This window comes from Centropristis striata, chromosome 17 (genome assembly GCF_030273125.1).
Source record: "Centropristis striata isolate RG_2023a ecotype Rhode Island chromosome 17, C.striata_1.0, whole genome shotgun sequence".
Lineage (NCBI taxonomy): Eukaryota > Metazoa > Chordata > Actinopteri > Perciformes > Serranidae > Centropristis > Centropristis striata.
Window position 1 is genome coordinate 5,438,252 of NC_081533.1, and position 22,375 is coordinate 5,460,626.

The 22,375-nt window shown below is 41.5% G+C and overlaps 1 protein-coding gene across 1 annotated transcript in view; it reads left to right on the forward strand.

Annotated features, from left to right (window-relative positions):
* Window positions 1-5,539: 5,539 nt before the first annotated feature.
* The window catches only part of svep1 (sushi, von Willebrand factor type A, EGF and pentraxin domain containing 1), a 145,544-nt gene continuing 128,708 nt past the window's right edge, over window positions 5,540-22,375 (forward strand). Inside the window, exon 1 of the mRNA XM_059355222.1 lies at window positions 5,540-6,770. Within this exon, the coding sequence (XP_059211205.1) occupies window positions 6,213-6,770 (558 nt within the window). The 5' untranslated portion in view covers window positions 5,540-6,212. The remainder of the gene's footprint in view (window positions 6,771-22,375) is intronic.

A 22,375-nucleotide genomic window follows, 5' to 3' on the forward strand; every position in this document is an offset into this window, starting at 1 on the left:
GGCAGTATAAACTGATAAATATACCAGAAGTGTGAGGTTTCTCATTCGTAACTCATTTGGCTGTTAAACAGGCTTTGTAGAGTTTACATTAGCATGGCGCTGCTAAGTTAATTAACTAATTACAACTAGCTTAATGCGGTGAACGGGCTCGTTAAAGAGAGAAAGCTTTGTTGTTCCTGGCCTGTGGTGGCTCCTTTTAGCTGTTTTAAACGCTCTGTAACATTTCCCAATGATGACTTTAGCCTTGAATACAATTACAAAGTATTTCCCTTTCAGTCTGTTAAGGCAATTCCAGTTTTATCAGTGAGCTATCAGACATTAAAAGCTAGAAACTGCTTCTTTCTATGTGTTAAACTGACCGGATGTGGACGGGTTTTTTTTTGCTGTTACCAAGCAACGCAGGGACGTAAATATCTAAATGTGAAGCTCAAACTAGTGTGGACAACAATGTTAGACAATAAGAGTTTTATTTAATCATATACGTCGTTAAAGTTTGACAAAAGGGGACCTCGAAGCTTTTAATGGCTTCAGACACTCACCTGTGCGTCTTCTCGCAAGTGCTCATGGGAAATGGAGTCCATAATTTGTTCCAATGATTTAAACAGATAGGAAGCTCCACAGGTACAATACATGGCACACAATGGGGATTCATCAATACAAAAAACAATCTGTAGATTAGAATAGCTGGAATATATTTTAGGAGCAATAAAAAGAATGTCCATTTTTGATAGAGTATGTTCAAATATCCATATATCCATATTAAATCATCAGGTTTGAAAGGAAAAAAGATATTTAAAAAAACAATTTGGTGTAAAAAAAACCAAAACAAATAAATAAATAAATAAATAATATATTTTAGGAAAGGGTAAGAATTAGAAAGGAAAAACATGTTAAAAGAAATTAAAGGAAGGTAAAACTCAAGTAAAGCCAGGAAAGTCTTCAATAAAAGTAGTAGGGAGATCTCTGACTCTGCCAACCTGATTTTAGGCAGATCATTCCAATGTCTCGGGACGTTGACTGCAAACACCCCATAGTCTATTAAACATCATTGTAATTGTGAAATATTCCCCAGATATGTCTTATTTTGTCTGCCCGGCAGTCCAAAACCCCCAAATATTCAGTTTGTCGTGATTTTAAACAGAGAGAAGAAGCAAATACTGATGCCTGAGAGGTGGAAAACAAAGAATGTTTGATCTTGAGCTTGGTAAATGTCTAAAGTAAGTGTAAAGTAAGTAATGAAAGAAAAGGAACCTCGAAATAATACTTTAAATCTATTGCTCTTGTGAGTCTAACGTAAGATTCGAGTTCAGAGTTTCTTTTTCTCGTAGCTCCCACAGGAAAACTATTTAACCTGATTTTAAATCAAACTGAGCTGTGAAGGAATGTTGTCTTTTGCTGAGATATGTGCTTCATCCTGTAGGCCAGAAATGCCAAGAAATATGAGGAATGTGTTGTCACCCGTAGCTACTGTATCTGCTGCTCCAGCCTGCTGTCAGGCAATAACAGACAGGTGAGAGAACAGGTGTGAGTGTGTATATGAGAGAATAAAAAAGGTTCTTATTAGGCATTCATGAGTCACCATACAATCCTTGACCTCCATGTTTTTTTAACAGAGAAAGAAGAAGATCGAGAAGAAGAGTGTAGAAGAAAGCTGAAGTAAGAAGTAAGTATCTTAACAGCTGAAATTCTGTGTCTGACCTTCTTTTTTATGTGCAACATATTTTAATTTTGATAGCCTATAAAGTGGATCAAGCATTTTAGAACCTACTCATAGCCAATATCTGTACCGGACCCGCCCAGAAAACTCTGGCAGACGGGCCTACGCACAAAGAAGGGAGTTTAATTTGAAAGCCTAATTCCAAAAAAAGTTATGCATATAACCCAGCAGCTATGCATATGGAGGGAAGATAGGTTTTCTGTTTTATAGAGTGAGACGTCTTGCAGAGAAAGCTGGAGAAAGATTTAGAGCATCAGCATCCTCAGAGTGCAAACCACAGGAAGAACTATTCTCAGATCCTGTGACTTGCACTTTTATCTGCCATCTCTTTTTGTGTTCGGTCCAATATTTCTCTGCACGTTTGTTTGTGTCGACATTCGCAAACATAGCATGTGAAACTTTGCACACATCCTTCATCCTGTGTTTCACATGCTCCCCACAGATCCTTAAAAAAAAAGCCTTAATTTTTGTTTTTGAAAGTGAACGTCTAAAAAAAGGACCCTAAATTGTCTGGAATTTAAGAAAGGCGGACATTAAATTTGATCTGTGGCAGACTGAATAAGCACATGTTCTTTCTTTTTTGTATTTTGTTTAATTTTACATCTCTCAACAATGACAATTTCCACTGCTTTATTTGGATTTTAAATTACTCTTCTAAATGGGTGGCTGCACGTCTTGTGATGCCTAGCTGCATATTTTAACCCTCAAGAAGAAGAAAGTGGTTTTCTTTTATGACGGAGGCATTGAAAGAAAGATAAGACGCCTTCAGTGTCTTTTTTGGGACATTTATTGGAATGGAAATGTTATTGTTTATCTTTAAAAACATTGTAAAACTAACTAAACCTGCAGATTTTTTTTTTTTCAAAAGCCATGTACACTCCATTCAGACCCTCACAGGTTCTGCTTGATTATTCAGTATGACCAACACACACATCCCCCCATCAACACACACTCACAAGCCTCCTCTCCATCCACCACCCCCCTGTCTCCCCTGGGACCCCCACCAAAGTCTGGTGAGGGGTCTCCAGTGCCAAAAAGCAGGAAGTCACAGCTGTGCTCATCCCCCTTTCAGCATGTGTGAGAGCAAGAGTGTGTGTTTTTGTGTCCCTCTCTGCATCTCTGTGTGGATCTGGGTCAGTGACTGTGTGTGTGTGTGTGTGTGTGTGTGTGTGTGTGTTTTAGTCTCTATATTTCTGTGTTTGTGTCTCAGTCAGTTTATCTGGCCAGTATGACGGTACTTTCTATTCCCACCTCTTTGGTGCAGAAGTTTCCAGTGCTGTTAAATGAGAGAGACAGAGAAAGCCTGGCTTATACAGGCTAATAAACACTCTGTGTGCCTGAGCTGTGTGTCATTGTGGCTAATAGTATAAGACTGACTACACTGGACTGCGCTGGTGGAAACACACACACACACACGCACAACCTCTGTCAACTTTCTGCTTTTTTATTGTTTCTGTCACCTCCTCTTGCCCTTAACGTCTCTATTTCTTCACTTTCTCTTTCCCATTGTTCTTTCCATATCTGCTGCTTTGCTTTCTCTCTTTCCACATGACTACATGGACAAAAGTATGCACACACACCTGTCTGCATACTTTGGTAAATTATGGGTCTCAGGCTTTTTTTATCAGGGTGTGGGCTAGACGTCTTTTGAGTTGATGAGAGCAATTATTTCCACTAGATGCGGCGACGGAGGGTGTCTCAACGCTTTCAGGAGGAGCAGCCGTGCAGAGCATGGTGAGAGCGCTGCAGTGAGTCTCTAATGGGGGCGGTGTGGTGTGTTCAGCTGTCTGGATTTGCATAAAGTAGACTAGACCTCAATTTAATGCAATGGAGGCTATCCAGAGGAATGCTCAACTATCGAAATTCAAACCAAGCTGTCAAACTAGGTGATATAGTTGTTAAATGAAACAAAATTCATCAGCAACAGTGCCAATTTCTCACCACAAATATTTTCAGAAATAGAATTTTTTTGTGGATTGTTCATAACAGGAAGTTTAAGAGCAGGCTGCCGTGTTCTCTCCTGTCCAATCAGGTGCGTTATTTGATAGGGTACGCACCCTAGTTTATGCAGATGGAAGATAATTGGAAACCACCTACGTTTAATCAAGTCACCTGTAAAGTGTCCTTGCAAGAAAAAGCAGCATCGGTTGATCACCAGGAAGTATTTTGGTACGAGATTAAGCATTTTTCTAGAAAACAACGCCAAATATTTAGTTTCCGCGACTCACTTGTGAGGATTTTCTGCATGTCTCTCTCTCATGTGATTGTAAATGATCGTCTTTGTGTTTTGGACTATTTGTTGGACACAGCAGGACTAAGTATTCCTGGGTATTTCGACATGTGTACTACTTTCTGGCGCTGCAATCCCATCCACTTGTTTTCATGTCCATTTTTCAATAATTGCATAAAAAAACCTGAGTTGAAACACCAAAAAAAGTATTTTTAAATGTTGCAAAAAACGTTTTTGAGTTTGCAAAATGTTTATTCTGCAGCATTAAGCGATTCTGTCACACTAGTATGCTTCAAACTTGGTAGCAACTTTGCTGCGCACATATTACATTTCCCCTGTGCATAAAGTGAGGTCCATAAAGTCATGTTTTTCTGAGTTTGGCGTGGAAAAACCTGAGCGAGCTGTGCAGAGACCTGACCTCTGCTTCATCAATGCCGACTGCGACCTCAGTGCCGAGCCCACTGATGCTCTTGTGGCTGAACGGGAGCAAATCAGTTCAATCAGGTTCCAAAATCTTTTATATAAAGATGGAGGCTGTTATAGCAGCAGATTAATAGTTTAGGATTAAGATGTTTTATCTGTATAGTTGCAAAATGTTTAGATATCTATATACTTTTGGCCATGTGTTGTTACTAATTCTCTACTCTGGTCCCTGTCTCAACCTTCTTCACTTCTTTCTTTTCTGTTTCTGTCTCTCTCCGTACTCTGATTCCTTCTCCTTGTGAAGCCAGCTCTTTGCTGTAAATCTCCGGCCTTTGCTTTAATAGGCGCAGTGTGCCTCTGTAACACCGGCTGCCTTTGTTTTGGTTACAGATAAAATCAGTGAAGGAAAACACGACAGCGGAGAGAGAAGGAGAAAGAGGGGAGAGGCTGTACGAGACAGCAGAGATGCAGAAAAACAGCGCAGTGAAAGAGTGTGTGTGAATCCCTGTGGTGCAGGAAGAAATAGACAAATCCAAAGAGAGAGAAGGGCAGTTCCTCCCTCCCCTTTTAATTCTTGAAAAAAGTACAGAAATAGAGGGGAGGAGGAAGAGGAAGTGATAGCTGCTAAAAGAGTGATGATTTGACAAAGTATCCCGAGCAGAGTTAACTACTTCCTAACCCTGGAGGACACGTCCAGGTTTCAGACGTTCCTCTCAGCTCTGCCAAGCTCCGCATCTGTCCCATGTTACTTCTTAAATCTTCTCTGAGTTTTTAATCTGACTTATCTTCTTGCCCTCTCCTCCCTTCATCCCACCTTTCACTCTCACTTTGTTTGATCTCATGGTGGACACATGGAGTTGATCACACCGACTGTCGCTGACGTTTTTTTTTGTTTTTCTCTCTGTTAGAAATGTTGACAAGTTGACAGGCAAGACGCTGCACTGACATCGAGCCTCACTCTTCTGTCAGTACGAGAGAGATAGACAGATACATGAGAGAGAGAGAGAAGGGGGGGATAGGGGAGGGGGGGGCAGAGAAGAGATAGGGAGAGAGGGGGAGGTGAGAGAAAAGGAGGAGGAGAGATGAAGGGGAAAAAAATGACTTCACGGCCACGACTGGACTGCCCCCTTTTTTCCCCTCAGCCTCTCTCTGTCTCTCAACTTTTTTCCTCCGTCCTCCTCCTCCTCCTCCTTCGTGTGTTTTTTTTAAATGATTTGGGGAGAAGAGGGGAGCAAGCATTCAGAGCTTGGCTGACGGTGCAGGCAGGAGCGTCACATAGGAAAACAGGAGCTTGAGGGGCAGCACACCGGGACTGAAGAGGATTGAAGAGGCTTGGGGGAGTTTTTGGATCTGATGCACAGACTGAAAGATTGACTTCCAGACAGAAGAAGCAGGAATACGGAGAGTGAAAGGACATATAGACTAATACAGACTCTCAACAAGCTTTAAACAAAACATTTACACATACAGACTGTAAAAAAAGCAAGGAAAAAGCCAGATATACTGATTTATTTCTGTAGAGAAGACAGACATATCTTGGGAGCGAGCTTAAACATTTTTCCAGACGGGACTGGAGTTTTTTTTCCACTGGAGAGACACAGAAGCAGATGGACAGAGGCACATTTTGAATGAAAAGACAAGACTCCTCATCTTCATTCAGCAATGCTTTTGAGGAACTCTACACTGACCTATTGCTGTGTGATATGTTCCTGGACGCTGACACAGGCGTAGGAAGCATTTCAAGTCACTGAATTCCTCTTGAGAAGAGGATCCACGTTGTTTCTCTCTTTTTTTCCCCCAACAAACTCATTCTTCAGTACAGGTGTTGTGCTGACTGTCACAATGTTTTCTCAAAGGTACTCTTTAACACCATCATGGACTTGTTGCCTTTTGGTCTTGTGCATGCTGGATGTGTGGACCACAGCCCAGCAGTCCCAGCAGCCCCAGCAGCCCCAGCAGCAGTCCCGCCGCTCCAGACAGATGCCAGTCCTGACCTCCTCCTCCTCCTCCTCGTCAGCCGGCAACCTGTCAGAGAGCGCAGAGAGCAAAGTGGAGCGCCTCGGCCTGGCGTTCAAGCGAAACGTCCGCGAGCTACGAGAGAAGAGCTCCTGCTTGGACCTGGTCTTCCTGGTGGACGAGTCGTCCAGCGTGGGGGCCAGCAACTTCCAGAGCGAGCTGAGGTTCATACGCAAGATGCTGTCCGACTTTCCTGTGGCGCCGGAGGACACGCGGGTGGCTTTGGTCACCTTCTCATCCAAGACCCACGTAGTGACCAGGGTGGACCACATCTCAGCGCCCAAGTCCCACCAGCACAAGTGTTCCCTGTTGAACCAGGAGATCCCAGCCATCAACTACAGAGGAGGGGGCACCTACACCAAAGGAGCCTTCCAGAGGGCAGCGGTAAGTCAGAGCTAAAGATCAACTGCATATTAATGTGAGTCAGTCAGTGTGCTGCTATATATGTGCATAAGTTGATTTACTTCTTAGATTTTGCTTAATAAACTTGATCTGGCTTTTCATAAACCTTTATCTGTTACAGCTGAGTGCATGTATCTGTATGTGTGTGTGTGTGTGTGTGTGTGTGTGCAGGGAGTGATTGTGGCATAGTCACGCTGATGTTAATGAGGCCCTGCGTGGCCTTGCTGTAGCTGCCACTGCTTCCTCTAAATGACACACCAGCAAGATAGTGAGGGGAAGCCGTTCACTGGCTAATTGTTTACGAGTTTCCAGTGATAAAAATACCATGAGGAGGGAGCACAGAAACACATACAGATGCATGCACGTACAACATGTGCATACACTTTTTTTTTGTGTGAATTGTGGCTTAGCTGAAGCTTTTATGGTGAATATGATTTGCTTCAATATTACCCAGAAATTCTGTCATTGTACCTTTTACTCAATTCGCCTCTGAACAGAAGCATTGCAGGTCTCTAAATGTGTTGTAGAAGCAGGGATTTGTGGGTTATGCAGGATTACAAGGGGTCAAAATGTTAGCGAGTTTATGGTTTGTTGATTTGAGCTGCCTGACACCCAGCCGCGCACACACACACACACACACACACACACACACACACACACACACACACACACACACACACACACACACACATCGAGGACATATGGCACAGTTCATCCGTCAAGTCCAAACAGCCCAGCTGTAAAAGCTGTGTTGGTGGTATAGGGGCTGGTCCTGTATAAACACACACACCTCGGCTCATGCCTTCAGATCTGCCTTCAGTTAGGAACTTTATTTTGAAACACACACAGGACATGATTTGGCTGCTTTTGGGGTCTGCAGACCTCCTTGGAATTACTGCAACCTGTTATGAAGCTACTTGTTATTTTGCAATCTGCTGATAGTTGCTGCAGATGGAAGGAGAAATGGCTAACATCCTGGCTCTGTGACAAAAGTACTAAATAGATGTTATGACTGGGTGCACTGAAGTCAGAAAACCTCTTTGACACTGGTGCAATCATGTGATTAAACATCTGATGGTTGTCCAAATAGCTAAGCTTGTTGCTGCGCAGTAATGTGGAATAAAAAGGTTGTTGCAGTGTGACAAAGGCTACAACCAGTCAGTGATCATCATAAGGCAAAGAACAGCTTGAACCACAGTTACTTTGATGCTACAGCGCTAAACTTCCATGAATGCACACAAAAACGTCCCATCAGCCCAGTTTTATAGACAAAGATGTAGGTAAGCTGAGCTTCGGCAGGTTTATCCTTCAGTCCATCCCTGTTTAAAGCTAATAGTCTTGGACTGTTTTCCCCGGCTTAGCACTGAAAGCTTGGCCCTCAGGACAGATTTTCAGCTCGCCCTCCTCAGTTAAGTGCTGATAAGGAGACTGCTGGCGGCATCCCAGCTGCTAAAGACCCCAACAATACCAAGAAAAGGCTTTCTGGGGGAACTTTTGTGCTGTTATCGTCATTCACAAACACTCACTGTGTTTTGGGTGATTTATCAAGTGATGTAGTGGTCTGAATCAGCCAGAGATGGCTTTAGAAAAAAAGTAGGGCGTAGTGCTGCTCAGGCTCTCAAGTTGGCTTCCAAACATTGTTATTGATTCAAAGTCTGATTAAAAATAAAAGATAAGATTTCATTCAGTTATCCTAGCCCCCAAACACTGCTCTATTTCCTTCCAGTATGGCATCAGCACGGTGAGAAGTAGGCCGACCCGAGCGATGTATGAGTAATGGGAGAGCTACGTGCAGCCTACACGGAGCTGAGATTTTTTGGAAAGATAGATGAGGCTAGCAGATACAGGCGGAGAGGCGGCAGATCAACCAGTACTCCAGAAACAACCCCACACCTGATGGATTCAGTCTGACGTTTACTATGTCTTCACATCGAGGTCGAGGAAGTGATGTTAAAAAAAACAGGCCTGCGTGCGATTTATCTCCTGATCTCTGCCTTATTTTATCGTCCATCTGAATCTGACTGGAAAGAGAAAAAAGGAGTGTTTGTCGTCTCTTTCCATTAGCTGCATAAAGGATGGGTCTGCTAACACTAATCTACAAAGAGCATATCCGCATGTCAGCGTGTACCGACTGAACTGTCGGCCCACTGTCTCACTCTGTGTTGAATTGGACATTTTTCGGTGCGTGCGAGTGCATGTAATTAGTGATTTTTGCCCATACACGTGCTCCCGTGTATCCATCGGAGGCTTCAAGGGAAAATAAGGGGTGTGTGTAAGTCGATGTGATGTGTGTGAACGTGTGCATCTGTGTAAGAAAGAAAGAGAGACAGTGAAAGTAAAAAGAGAGCGGATAATTGATAATTGCAGTATAATAATAATAATGCCATATTTTATTCCCTTGGCTGGTCTTGGCTGTTCTAAGTGCTGTAGAAAGCTGGGATCCATTAAGAGAGACATTTTTCCACCAGCCGTGCATGTAGAGACAGGGCTCTCCTCCAGCACTCTTCATCTCTGTCTCACTGCGTCTCTGCTGTCTCTCCGTCTGTCCGCTGTCTCACTTTTCACCTAATACATCATACAGTAAAGTGTCAATGTATGCAGGTTCCAGAGTGAATTCTGATTCAGGACTTTCTGATTTTTCTCTCTTAGTTGAGGCAAATACTTTATTGGAGATAAATTTATTTATTGGAGATAAAGTATTTGGAATTTGGAGTGTTTGTACAGCGTCTTTGTCTGACCTAGGGCGTCAAAAGTATTGTTACTTAGATACCTTTTTCAATACTACATGTTTAAACGATACAAGCTCTCTTATTTATACATTTGTCAGTATCAAAAGTACCGAAATCTTTGAAAAATAGAGATGATCTGGGGCGGCCTGGCAGCTCACCTGGGACAGCGTGCGCTCCATGTAGAGTCCTTAAAGTGGCCCAGATCTGAGTCTGAATAACGTAAAAAGGCAAGATATGAATAAACTAATGCAATCATATTTCAACCCAATCAACATAAAGAACCTGTCGGGAACACAAACATTTAAGAATAGGGACTTTTTTCTGTGTGCAGGTTGTTTGGTTGTACTTTTGTTTCTGCTATTGAGTATCGTCTATTCATACCAGTATTGTGTCAAAGTTTCAAATTCTGGTATCTTGATAACCTTAGTCCGACCACATCTAAAGGTAAAAGTGTTTATAGCTGTATTAAATGTCTGTGGCAAGAAGCCTACCTGTCATAGAAAGCAGTGAGGTGCAATTAATTGTAAAAATGAGACTTTTCGACAGTTCTTCCTTGAAGGCATTCGCGGTTTTGCACTTGTTTACACTTGAAATGTAATAGAAGAAATGACAAAAGAGAGTTTTAGAAAGAAGTTTGAATCCTGCGTACTTTTTACGCCTCCAAATGACCTGCCAAGTACCAAAAATAGCCGGACGCAGCCCCCTAGAATCCACTTGGAAAGTGTTTTTCAGACACTGCTGTAGACGATCTGTCAAACAATTTGTTTGGAGCATACTGAGGCAGTTTTTTGATACTGGCGCCAATACGGTGTGGATACAAATTCAGCCCTAAAAAGGTTCAAAACCCAGTCGGCCTGTCTCTTTACTTTACTGACATTAACCAGCGTTCTGTGTCTGTGTGTTTGAAATAGTGTAGATGAGGGTAAATGTCATCCACTATGAGTTTATTAAGAGTGCAGCACTTTGTCATGATGATTCACAGCGTCTCATTTCAGGATCTGTCTCTCCTCAACCTCACTTCTGACATGATAACCAGGTAGCTGATGTCATCACTGGAGTTTTCCAGCACTTTCATGAGCGCCGTACAAAGGAGCTGATTGATGACTTTCAGTGAATGTTTTCAGGCCCCTGAGCTATAACTAGTGTACAGTACCTGAGACAGGAGTAGTTCACATCACCTCCTCCGGACTGAATCATATTCCTTTCCTCTCTACTCACTGTAATTGCCCTGAAAGAAAGTCAATCCATTTTCCTGCTCTTTCTTAGCTCTCCTTTAATTTATTTTCCATGCCTTTGCCTTTTACATGACCAAATATCTTCAAGGGAATATGGCTCAAAGCCCTTCATTTTACTCTATTGGTTGCTAGTAATCTTGTTGATCCAGGAATTATGGCTTTTTCCATTGTTGCGTTTTTTATAGCTTGCTTTGGATACCAGTGTCAGCTATAAAGATACAGGGAGAGAAAAGACTGTTTGTGTAATAGCCAGTTAGAAATCCCCGCCATCACTTGTTTTTTGTCTCGTCATTTGTCTTCCTCCCGAAGATTCGCCTCTGGGTTGCCATGTGTTGCCAGATAAAACCCCCTCTCGCTCTCTGCAGGCAGGCCCGGCTTTGGCAAAGAAACACAAGCACTAAACTGGAGTTGGCGGCCTCGCCGTGTCAGTCGGCCTTCACAGTTGCATAAGACAGACAGATGGGCAGCGTGTGAAGAGGAGTGGGAGAAAAATGGAAGAATGAGAGGAAAAAAGTAGATGGAAGAGGGGGAAAAAGCCCTGGGTCAAGGAATTGATAGAAAGAATGTGGCTCTTTCTGCTGGTTATTCCCAGTAATGGTTTTACCTGACTGTTGGTTAGGCTCTGCCTGAGTCTGCTTCACAACAGACTTTAGAGTAGTTTAGAGGCGTTAGCCACTTAATAAAACAAGATTTCTGCTCAGCACGCCAGTTTCTGTGACTAAAATCTGTGTAAGTTGCATTAGCAGGTGGGTTATTTTCCTCTGATTCCTCCAGTGAGCCCTAATGTGCACATCTCACCAGGAAAACGCTTGTTCCCGCTTGTTATTCACACACAAATCCACACACACGCACGCAGAGTTTATGGAGCAGCTGCATGTCTTTACATGCTTGTCATCATATAATCCAGAGATGTCATGTTGTAGACTGTAAACTTGAATGTGTGCATGAGAATGTGTGTGATGCATTTATAGACATTGAGCTTGTGCCTTCAACACAGAGCTCTAAACTTGTAAATCCAACCCAGATCTCACAGACTGCACGATTTCAGATCGGCAAACATCCACAGAGAATTAATTGAGCCAAACAAGTGGAAGCTGGACAAATGATAAAAGTTTGTGGAGCCGTTTAATTTTCATTTTGAGTGTCTTGCCGGCTTCCAAACCTTGTAAACATGTACTTCCATTTTAACCATCATTGTAGATGTAAAATAAAGCCTAATGCAACTACAAGTTCTACTTATCACCTCATATTATCCAGAAACACATCTTGCCGGATAGTTTAGGAGAAATTCGGCAGCTTTTCAAGTAGCCACCACGTTTTTCCACTCAAAAAACTTGAATCAAAGTCCAGAATTGTCGAGGAAAATCGACAAATAGTTCCAGATAATGTTTCAGAGAAGGAGAACACTTGTCAATCACACTTCATGCAGCTCGGCTTGAGATGATAACTTTCTTTATTGTCAGTCCACAATAAGCAAAACTAATATGGAGTGCTGGGTTTGTGTCTCATTCCTGTGCCGTTTCTTCCATTTCTCCCTTTTTCATGCCTTTCCATCATGCTCTCCTCCAGAGCTGCAGACCTCCCCAGCAGAGTGTCAGGCAGGGGAACATCACTGTCGTCAGCTGTGACGCACCACAGTCAAAATATGCCGTATTGTTTTACAAAACATTGTCTATTAGATTAAATGAGGCCTGTGGAAGTTGCTTATATTTGGTCTGTGGAGATTTACTGTATGTATCCTGGACAAGTGCACACACACACACACACACACACACTCGCAGGCACACACACATTTCACATACTTCATGTTCACTTTTGAGAGCCTTTGCCTGAATTTCTGAACAGGCAATGATGAGATGTAGAGTGCAGCAAATTAAGTTGGGAAATGAACACCATCCATCACCTGAATGCTGGAAAATTTTGTCTACGCTGGGTGAATTTCAGGGGCCTTTTCATTTCTAGAGAATATATTTGCTCACTGGAGCATTTTTTTTTTATTCTCCTGGCTGAGTCACAGGGGAAATTTCTAAACAAGCCAGTGGATTCTCACCAGCACTAAATTCAAGCTCAACACTCACTGTAAGAAGACTGGAAGTGACACTGTAGAGAGATAACAGGGGGATGATTCTCATGAAGCCAGTCTAGGTTCTGTCTGTGAAGATTATAAGGACATACTTTATTAAAGTATGTTTTTTATATGGATGGACAATATAGCCATAATAAGGCACAATTCATTGTTTTGTGCTAAAATAATATTTTCTATATTTTTGAACATATTTTTGATTCACAAATTCATTACCGTAATGCATCCAATTAAAAATGTCATGGTTTCCCCACACCACATCCGATGGATGCCTTCAAAGGACGTATCACTGGAACCCTTGGGCCAATCCGAGCTCAATGCATCCTCAATGGTGGTTTTCGGCCACATTGGATTTTCCGCCATTAATGTTATGCTTTATTACATTATTGGTAAAAAGTGTATTACATTATTTGGAAATGCACTTTATAACATTATCGGGAAGTTATTACATTATCAGGTTTTATTACGTTTTCAATGGACTCAAGTGCAGATTTTTATTAAATTATCGGGAATTTATTACATTATCGGGTTCTACAAGGGTCAAAGAATATACTATATTCAATGCTCTTGGATTTTTGCTTTGAGCTGTACCATGTTCATGAGAATCAGCCATGGAGAGCTGAGAGAATAAACGTATCCCCCCTTCAAACCTCGCTAACATAGGAGCAACTGTTGTGCTAAGCAAAAAGCGGAGACGATTGGAAACAAGTGGCCACTGCAACAAATGAAAGCAAGGTGCATGTCTTTGATCCGGTCCCGAGGCTGGACTCAGCCGTGATAAGATGATAAGAAAAGTCTCTGCTTCCTGTCTGCGCAACTGCCACTTCCCGCCATCTCACCCTTAATCATTTCCTCCCCCTCAGTCCGTCTGCTTCTTCCCTCTCCTCCTCCTCCTCCTCCTCCTCAGTAGTGTCAGAGGGTCTCCGGCAGGGTTGGACGACACAGAAGGATGAAGCAGACCGGCTGCCTCACCTACCAGCCAGAGAAAAAGCCCTGATAACACAGAGGCCAGACAGGAACGTCCACAGACACCAGACTTTCTGAGTCTGCAGTGGGATCTGGGTCACTACCATTACTGTTTATAGCACCTCATATATCTGGGAAATGATTAATAAGGACCGCAAAGTCATGCTTTAAAATAACGCACATTTCTTTTGCCATGAAACAAGATGAGTGCTTGGAGGAACAGCATTAGTTATTATCTTAATTCTGCTTTTAAAGCTGAAACTTGTAACTTTAAGCAGGTGCGAACTACAGCGCTGATGATGTAGTGAGACAATAGTCACTTTTCCATCAACAAATTTCTTGCACATTTTGAAGATTTGCATGTGAAAAGCTTGACGGAAACACCAAAATTCGATAAAACTTTTCAAAAATGCGAATAAAAGTTTTTTACACTAGCTTGAGGTGTTTTTTGTACTTTTTGAAAAATAGTTAATGCACTAAACAGGAGATGAAAACGTTTTTTACTAATACGTTCAGATGAAACGAACAATGACTGATCAGCTGTTTATAACAATTATTAGTTACCCTTGAATCCAGTACATTAATGCTTCTCTCCATTTTCTCTCCCAAAGTTGTCTGAATAGCAACCTTTTTTGTTGTTGTTTTTGTGCAATCTCTCATACTATCTTCTACTTATTCAACTGTTTTCCCTCTAGCACATGGGTCTCAAACACCCGGCCCGCGGGCCAATTTTGGCCCTTGTGGCGATGTTTTGTGTCCCCCACCTTAATATGAAAGTTAAATGTGAGTTTTTTATGAATGGCACTTTACCGTGTTGTGTTTGGAAGGTCCCTTTAATTACTTTTTTTAGTAATTTTGTATGTTGTTTTGGTAATTCTGTTGTTTTTTTTGGTCATTTTGTGTCTTTTTGTTTTTTTGGTCATTTTGATACTGCCTCCAGCGGCCCCCAGGTAATTTGAGTTTGAGGCCCCTGCTCTAGCACAATCTCTTCTTCTTCTACTGTTTACTAACGGATTAGCCTGCAGCAATACATTACACTGCCATCTTCTGACCAAAGTATGTTAATGCAGCTTTGTTAATTCGTTCTAAACCAGTTGATGGAAACGTCACTAGTACGCATTTTCTTTAATGCGACATTTCAATATTTCCCTTCAAAATTTGCTTCAACTTTAATGGACACACCGCTGATGTTATTGTGTTGTATTTATTGAAGCACAGAAGTTAGACGATATGGCATTTGGTGCATTCATCTGCTTCTCCGATCGCCCCATTCCCCATGCTGGAATGCAGATCTTCCGACTTCGGTGTGTTCATGACCTTTAAGTTCAAATGTGGAAACTACATGGACTCAACAAAGAAGATGTGTTGTATTCAATGCTCAGTGTTTAAACAACAAGCTGATGTCTGTTTTCAGTATTAATGTGACGACAAAGAGCAAAGGACATGGATCAGAGAAACAAATATATGTGCAATATCTGAGTGAATGAAACGTTTCTTACAATCAGCCCAACATTTACTTTTGCTCGCCATGTTTTTGCGTAAAATGTCATCAACTCGGGAAGGTGAATCCAAATTTTTGCTGACTTTCTGAGTTGTTTGAGGGGGCATTCAATAGAGTTTTTCCCGATCAGGAACTTTTTTTGAATATTCCAACACAACATGAATTCAACAATTGGCAGACCTCAATTTCTCTCTAGCAGTGTATTTATAGAGAGAGTGTCTCCTGCCTGGGTAAATGCGACATAGTAATGGATATAAATCACAGGCTTAAGTTTTGAACCTTGTCAGAAGTACAACACGGTATGTATTAACCTTCAAGTGATTTTTTGTACTTTCTCCAATTGTTAGATTTGAATCATTTTAGAAGCCAAAAGGCTTGTTTCACAGGAAAAAGTAATCATTGGAGAAAGGAAAATGTTCTTGTGCAGCACAATATTCTTCTTTCCTATCAAATGAAGCTGTGCCCATTCAAAACCAGCCAGAACGGGTTTCTGAGCAACACACATGCCGTGGCTTAGTTGGAGTCCACGTGTCATTTGTTAATTTATCTCGAGACTCCTTTGAAGAATCCTGACCCCCACATTGGAAACCACTGAGCTGACGTTTGCAGTTGTTTCTTTTCTTTGTTTCTGACTCACGAGACCAACTTTTGCTTCTTGTGTTTCAGTTCCTTTCTCAAACTGTTTTATTTAACATTAAGTGTAATCACTAAATGTGTAAAGGATTTCGTGTATTGTTTTTGGAAAGAGGGGGCAATCTGGGAGTATGATATATTTCAAATGTGATTTTTATTGCAAGCAGATATCTTCATATAACTCCTGATTTAATAGCATTACATGCTTTACTGTAATGGCTTGAAATCATATTGTAATACGAGTGCCTTTTTTTCTCAAAATGATTTAGAAATAGTACATGAAGTCCATACTCTTTCTGGGTGCTTACCTGGCGCGTATGCTCAGAGTGTAGCTGGAAAGTTCATCAGACACTGTCATGGTGATCGAGACCATAGACTCAACAGGGCTGTGTGTGCTTTAGTTTGTGTGTACGTGTCTGTGTGTGTGTGTGTGTGTGTGTGTGTGTTTTGGGTTCAGGAGGAAGACGTGCTTTCGTCTCGGCTCCTGGGCCGCTTCATACTGAATCATTCTGACAGAAATATTCTCCATTCTCCTCTTTCATAACTCTGTCCATCAACCTCAAATATGCTTCACCGAGGCACATTTTTCTCACCAAATGCTTTGACAGAGCTGATTTTTTTCCCATTTTGTCATCATTAATACTTCTGTTTGGGGGAGAAGAAACAGTTGGCTTTGAAGTGATTTTTTTGACTTCCCTTGCAAAAACCTTTTGCTTAAATGTGCACATTTCTTTGTCTTTTATGATAGTAAAACAAACATCTTTAGGTAAGTTAAACAAGCTCTAAAACCCACTGTGCACTGAAAGTCACAGGTGGTGCCTATAGTGAACATAGTAGTACATTTTTGTAAAATTTTACACATTATTCACACATTATCAATACTTTATGTTTTAAATATCACTGTGAAATACAGGTTTATTTTGAAACCCATAATCTAAGAAGTTGCAAAATTACAGCGTTGCAGTGTTAGAACATAGTGGAGCATCTACAGAGTGAGATATTTCCCTCAGGAATAGAAAGAACCAAAACAGAGAAAATGGGAGTTAATATTGGACCTAGATTCGCCACTTCACCAGAAACAAGACTCAGTGATCAATGATAACCTCCATAACTAACCATCCATGAATCCAAAATACACACAGTCTGACCTACACACAGGTTAAGCTGCACTCTATCTCACTGTGTCTAATTGTAGGACAATATTTGCCTTTATTACTCAACAGTGGCCTGTGCTCTCCTGTTCCTTCTCTCGTCACACTCCGCTCACCCCTGCCCTCCTCTCTGAAATGGACACCGAATATTTTCCAGAAACAGGGGCCTACTTTCCGACCTCTGAACGTCAAGAAGGACCCCGAGGCCTCCTCATTCACCATTATCTAACACAAACACACACACACGTAACATGCAAGCAAGCCTGGTGTAACTGAGCTGAAATGAAAAGCAGTAAGAGACAGAAATCAAAGTTGACAGTGATCTTATTTCAATCAATATGCAAAGCATGAATAAACCTGTATTTCATCAGATTATTTAAATCTATTTTGTTGGAAAACATGGCAAACAGATGTGTTCCAACTGATTCCTGTCTTCTCCAGCAGCTGTCACCGTGTATTGATAACTTAGGAGACTTTGAATTCCCTGACTGTCACTGTCACATATCTGTGGCGAAGTGTTGACAGACAGCCAGGTAGGAGAGAGATATGCACGCTGAGAGGTCAGCTGTGTTCAGCGGCTGCATCTGCAGCTCGCTATACTGCAGAAAACCCACAAGGGGCTGAACATGGACAGATATGTGCAACCTGTCAGAAAACTGGGTGATTAAAAAGATCTCTTTGAAGTCGTCCCAGCCATTAGGAATGCTGCAGTCTCGTGTCTTTCCAGTTAGACACAGCCTAATGTTTGTAAACCGATATCTGCAGATGACTGTAAAATCTGTCGGCAACGGGACAACATTTTCATATCGGAAATATTCTGGTTTCCTTTGGAGTTCATTTGTTTTCCGAATGCTATTGACCCGTCTCATTTGAGCTGGCTAAAGCCGCTTTCAGACTGTTGTTTAAAGCCGCAAAATCAAAACCAGCGACTCCAGTTAGAGAAAGAATTGGAGAATAAAAATGAGGTGATTGAGGCCAGTGGAAACAACAGGGATTCCAGACTGCTCTTTCAAGCTGCAATAGTTATGTTTTGCCTTCAATGGCAATTGACGAGATCAATTTGAGATCGCATTTCGACTGATGTGTACTGACTTTTTGATCACCATGTGGACTGTTTACCTACCGGCAGAGCCGGCAAGACGGAAAATATGTGACGTACATTATTTGTGCGACCAACACAAGAACGAAAGTGGACCGTATCATCAGAAATACGGCTCTCGCTTGAGTTCAACAGTAATCGAATCATGTTCAGCAAAATGCAGAACAACTTTGCTCGAGTCTGTAGAATTGTATGTTTTGCATGGATTTTTATAGCCGTGTCGAAAGACAAATTTCTGCTCTGTTGAACAGACAATAAAGATATATTCTATTCTATTCTATCTCTTAAGCGAGAAACAGCACAACATGCAGTTCTTCCACCATCATTGTTTTAAATGCCCTCACTGCTGTCGTTGATTAGAATCAGAATCACTTTATTAGTCCCTTGAAGGGAGATTAGTTTTGCAGCAAGACACACAAGACAAGTTACACAACGATAATAGAATAAGACCCAATAAAAGTCTAATAAAACACAGTCAAAGAAACGCCATACGCATATATAAAATCACTGACACATGTTCATTGCTCGTATAGGCGAAAAGTGCAATGTGCAGATGTGCAAAAAGCAGACTTGTGAAGATGAGCAATTTGAGGGCTAATTTCTATTAGTTAAATAAATGGCAGTTGGTATAAATGAGACCTGGAGTCTTTTAGTCCTCCACATAGGGGCCTTAAGACGATGACCTGAGTGCAAGAGCTCAAATTCATTCCGAAGAGGGTGATCAGGACAATCCTCCTCCTCAGGACCTGTCTGTTATACATGGACATAACGCCTTCCTGCCCACTTCCTGAAATCCTTCCAGCAGTATTGACCAGCCTACCAAGGGGATTCTTGTTGGACAAGTTCAGGTTTCCAAACCATGCAACAATACAAACGGTTAAAACAGATTCAATAAAACTTCTGTAAAAGAGAGAGTCATTATTGTAGATGTACTGCCGCACAGTGTCCTTGCACTTCAATGACTGATTGCAATGTGAATGGACGGCAGTATTACACCATTGCAGAATCATGCATGTCAGTAAACGGTCCACGTGGAGATCGAAAGAGGCGGTACACATCAGCTGAAATCCATCTCAGAACCCATCAGCTATCGTCCTACAACGATACCTGTTTATTAAGCTCAGTCGTCTCTCAACTCCAACTCCATTCTTGAGTCTCAAGTTGCTAATTGGACAGTAGAAGAAGAAAAGGAAGTCTTGGCCCAGAAACCCAGATATCAATCATTGATAATCAGATTGATAGCCGTTGGGTTTCGACCTAATATATATTATGGAAGTAATTAAAAAGTTCTTTAAAATGCAGATTATCTTGTCTGTGAATGATCCATTTTGCAGTGTACAATCTGTAAAATAGCAGCACAGTTTGTTTCAATATTCTTGTCCTGAACGATATTCTAATAGATTTTCCAAAAGCTGGATATCTCATTTGGAACAAAACCCTTCAATTTGACTGAGTGAGACTTTTTCGCAGCCCAAACCAAGGTCACTAGTTTCCTCCAACAACTCTCCAAGCATCCTGGTCCCATCTGTATTCACTACAGCAGCCGAAGACTTGGCAGTGTAAGACCAAGCTATATCCTTAAACTACCCTCTTTATCCTACTCATCTTCTTTAGTTCTTTCTTTAGGAGATCAGCAGTCTTAGCCCTTCAGGAACCACTGAGTCCAATATAAATCTATGGCATTGCCAAGAAAAGTCTTGTCAATCTTCTAAGGCGAACAATTCGTAAAACAATCTAGTCCGATAAGGTTTCACGCAATATCACCTCATTTTTACCAATTAATTCTTTGGGTGATGACTAAAAGGCACTTTGGAGAATACACATAAACATACAGTACTTTCATTACCTGAAGAAACTGATAAATCATGAAGGAGCTGACAGCCGTTGGTAGCTTTCATTGGATGGAGAGCATCTGAATCTGACTCTGTGGGAATGGTGTCTCCATATGTATGCCTTCTGTTTGTTTGTAGAAAATTTAGACAGCTTGAAAAGTTTTGCTGTCTGTCTTGTGTCAAATCAGGCTTTGTTCAGTTATTCTAGACTTTGCTGAAAGGCTGTAAATTACTGCACTTACTGCTGATAAAGAATTTGGCTTCTGCAGAAGTTGCTGAGTTTGTAGTCGTTGTCTTTTTGACTGCTGTTTGAATCACACTGTCTGCGTGTCACCGTCTCAGTTTTCCTCAGCACCAGGTGATCTATCCATATGTCTCTGTCTCTTTCACTTCTTTCTGTTTGCAGTTTGTCACCACTTATCCCCCTACGTCATCCCTAATTTTCCTGCCTGGAGGGTATGCTCCAGCGTTATTCAGTAGACGTCAGTGTATACAGTATGTGCTGCTTTGGATGTTGTGAAGCGTGTCCCACTTGGCCTTGAGCTAAAGCTGCTGTGGTTAAATAACTGGGCCTCGGTCCGGCCAAAACCAGCGACTCCAGTTAGAGAAAGAATTAGAGAATAAAAATGAGGTGATTGAGGCCAGTGGAAACAACAGGGAGCGTGTGTGTACGTGTGCGCTCAAGCGAGTTTATGTGAATTTATTTATGGATTTACACCACTTTTTTTCTCTTGATAGACTAATGCAAGATCATGACTGCACTTACCCAATACCAATTTCCTTTGTGTATTCCCCACAACAGACGGGATCAATCTTCTCCAAGCACTGTGGCATGTGGCTATAACTACCCTCATCATTTCTGAGGATAAAGAATAAAAACAAGACGTTCATACGCCAATGTTTCTTTTTGGCTTTGCTGATACATTTATTCATTCATTCTTTATCCTTAACTGCCTATCTGAACTCGTGTCGTAGGAGCTTGAGCCGATCTCAGCTGACATTGGGCGAGAGGCGTGGTACACCGTGGACAGGTCCCCAGACTATCACAGGGCTGACACATAGAGACAGACAGCCATTCATGCTCCTACGGGCAAATTAGAGTCACCAATTAAACCCAAGCTGCTAACCACTACACCACTGTGTAACCCACTTTGCTGATAAATAGCTTACGAAAGTTTATAAGATTGCAAAATTCTAAGAAACCAATCTCAGATCCCGTCGGCTTTCGGTCTGATGACATTTAGCCTCTGGGTTTAACAGCCAATGTTTCTTAAACACAAAAGATGATATCTACCACCAGATTGTTTCACAAGTAACCAGTTTATAAAAAGCTAAATCGTCATCAGACGTTAGGCAATGGGTTCAGAGATTGCATTTCAGGCAATACAGTCCTCCTCTTTTTCTGTCTACACTTATTATCTGCAGACAACCAAAGCACACTCAAATATAATTGGTCTGTGCTACTCAGACCTGCAAATGAGCTTTAAAGAAGTAACTAAAAACTGTGTTTGATGTGTATTGGTCAAACATAGGGCTGTGTCTGTTTACAGTGATCAACTGCTTATCGATCAAAAAGCTCGGAACATAATCGTTCCAATACAAACGCTGTTTAAATAAGTCGCTGATAGTAGTCAAGTAGTCTGCTTACAGGGTTTACAGTCTAAATGGTGAAGTTGGCTGTTGTATAACTTTATTTTAATGTGATTAAAAATACAAAGTCAATTAAACGGTACTCCACATCTGAACATAATCTGCTCATAATGATCAATTTGACCCTAACAGACATGATCACTATAAGCCGTTTCTACTGTATTACCAATCCAGTATATCACATTAATATATCAGTAGTTAACAAGTGTGTGTGTACATGCATGCAAAGGATTTAAAAAAAACTCTTGATTCTTAATCACCTGATTTTGACCTTCCGTGTATATTAAAGCCAGAGAAACAACAGTTTGTTTGGATGCTTTAAAATGGAAAACAGATCCGGATCCTTGACTTTCACCACACCACAACCCGTCACCAGAACAATTACTCAGCCAAATCCTCTACTGAAATGACTGAGGCTCTGTGGTTGTGGATAGTGATCAGAATCACTCTGTGAAATCTTTAAGTGGTTTCACTCTCTGTGAGCAAATGGGATTCTTTTAATGAATGCGTGAAAATGTGAGAGGAGGAGGAAATGACGAACATTTCACACAAGTTTTTGTTTTCGTTACCTTTCTCATAGAGATATTTCTTATACTTTTTCTCCTTTTCTCCTGGTGCATGCATCAGGGGTCAGACACTTTACCAGAAGGGAAATTGCCACACACCACTTTGTCCTTCAACTCTGGCCCAAAAGAAATTACTCTCTTG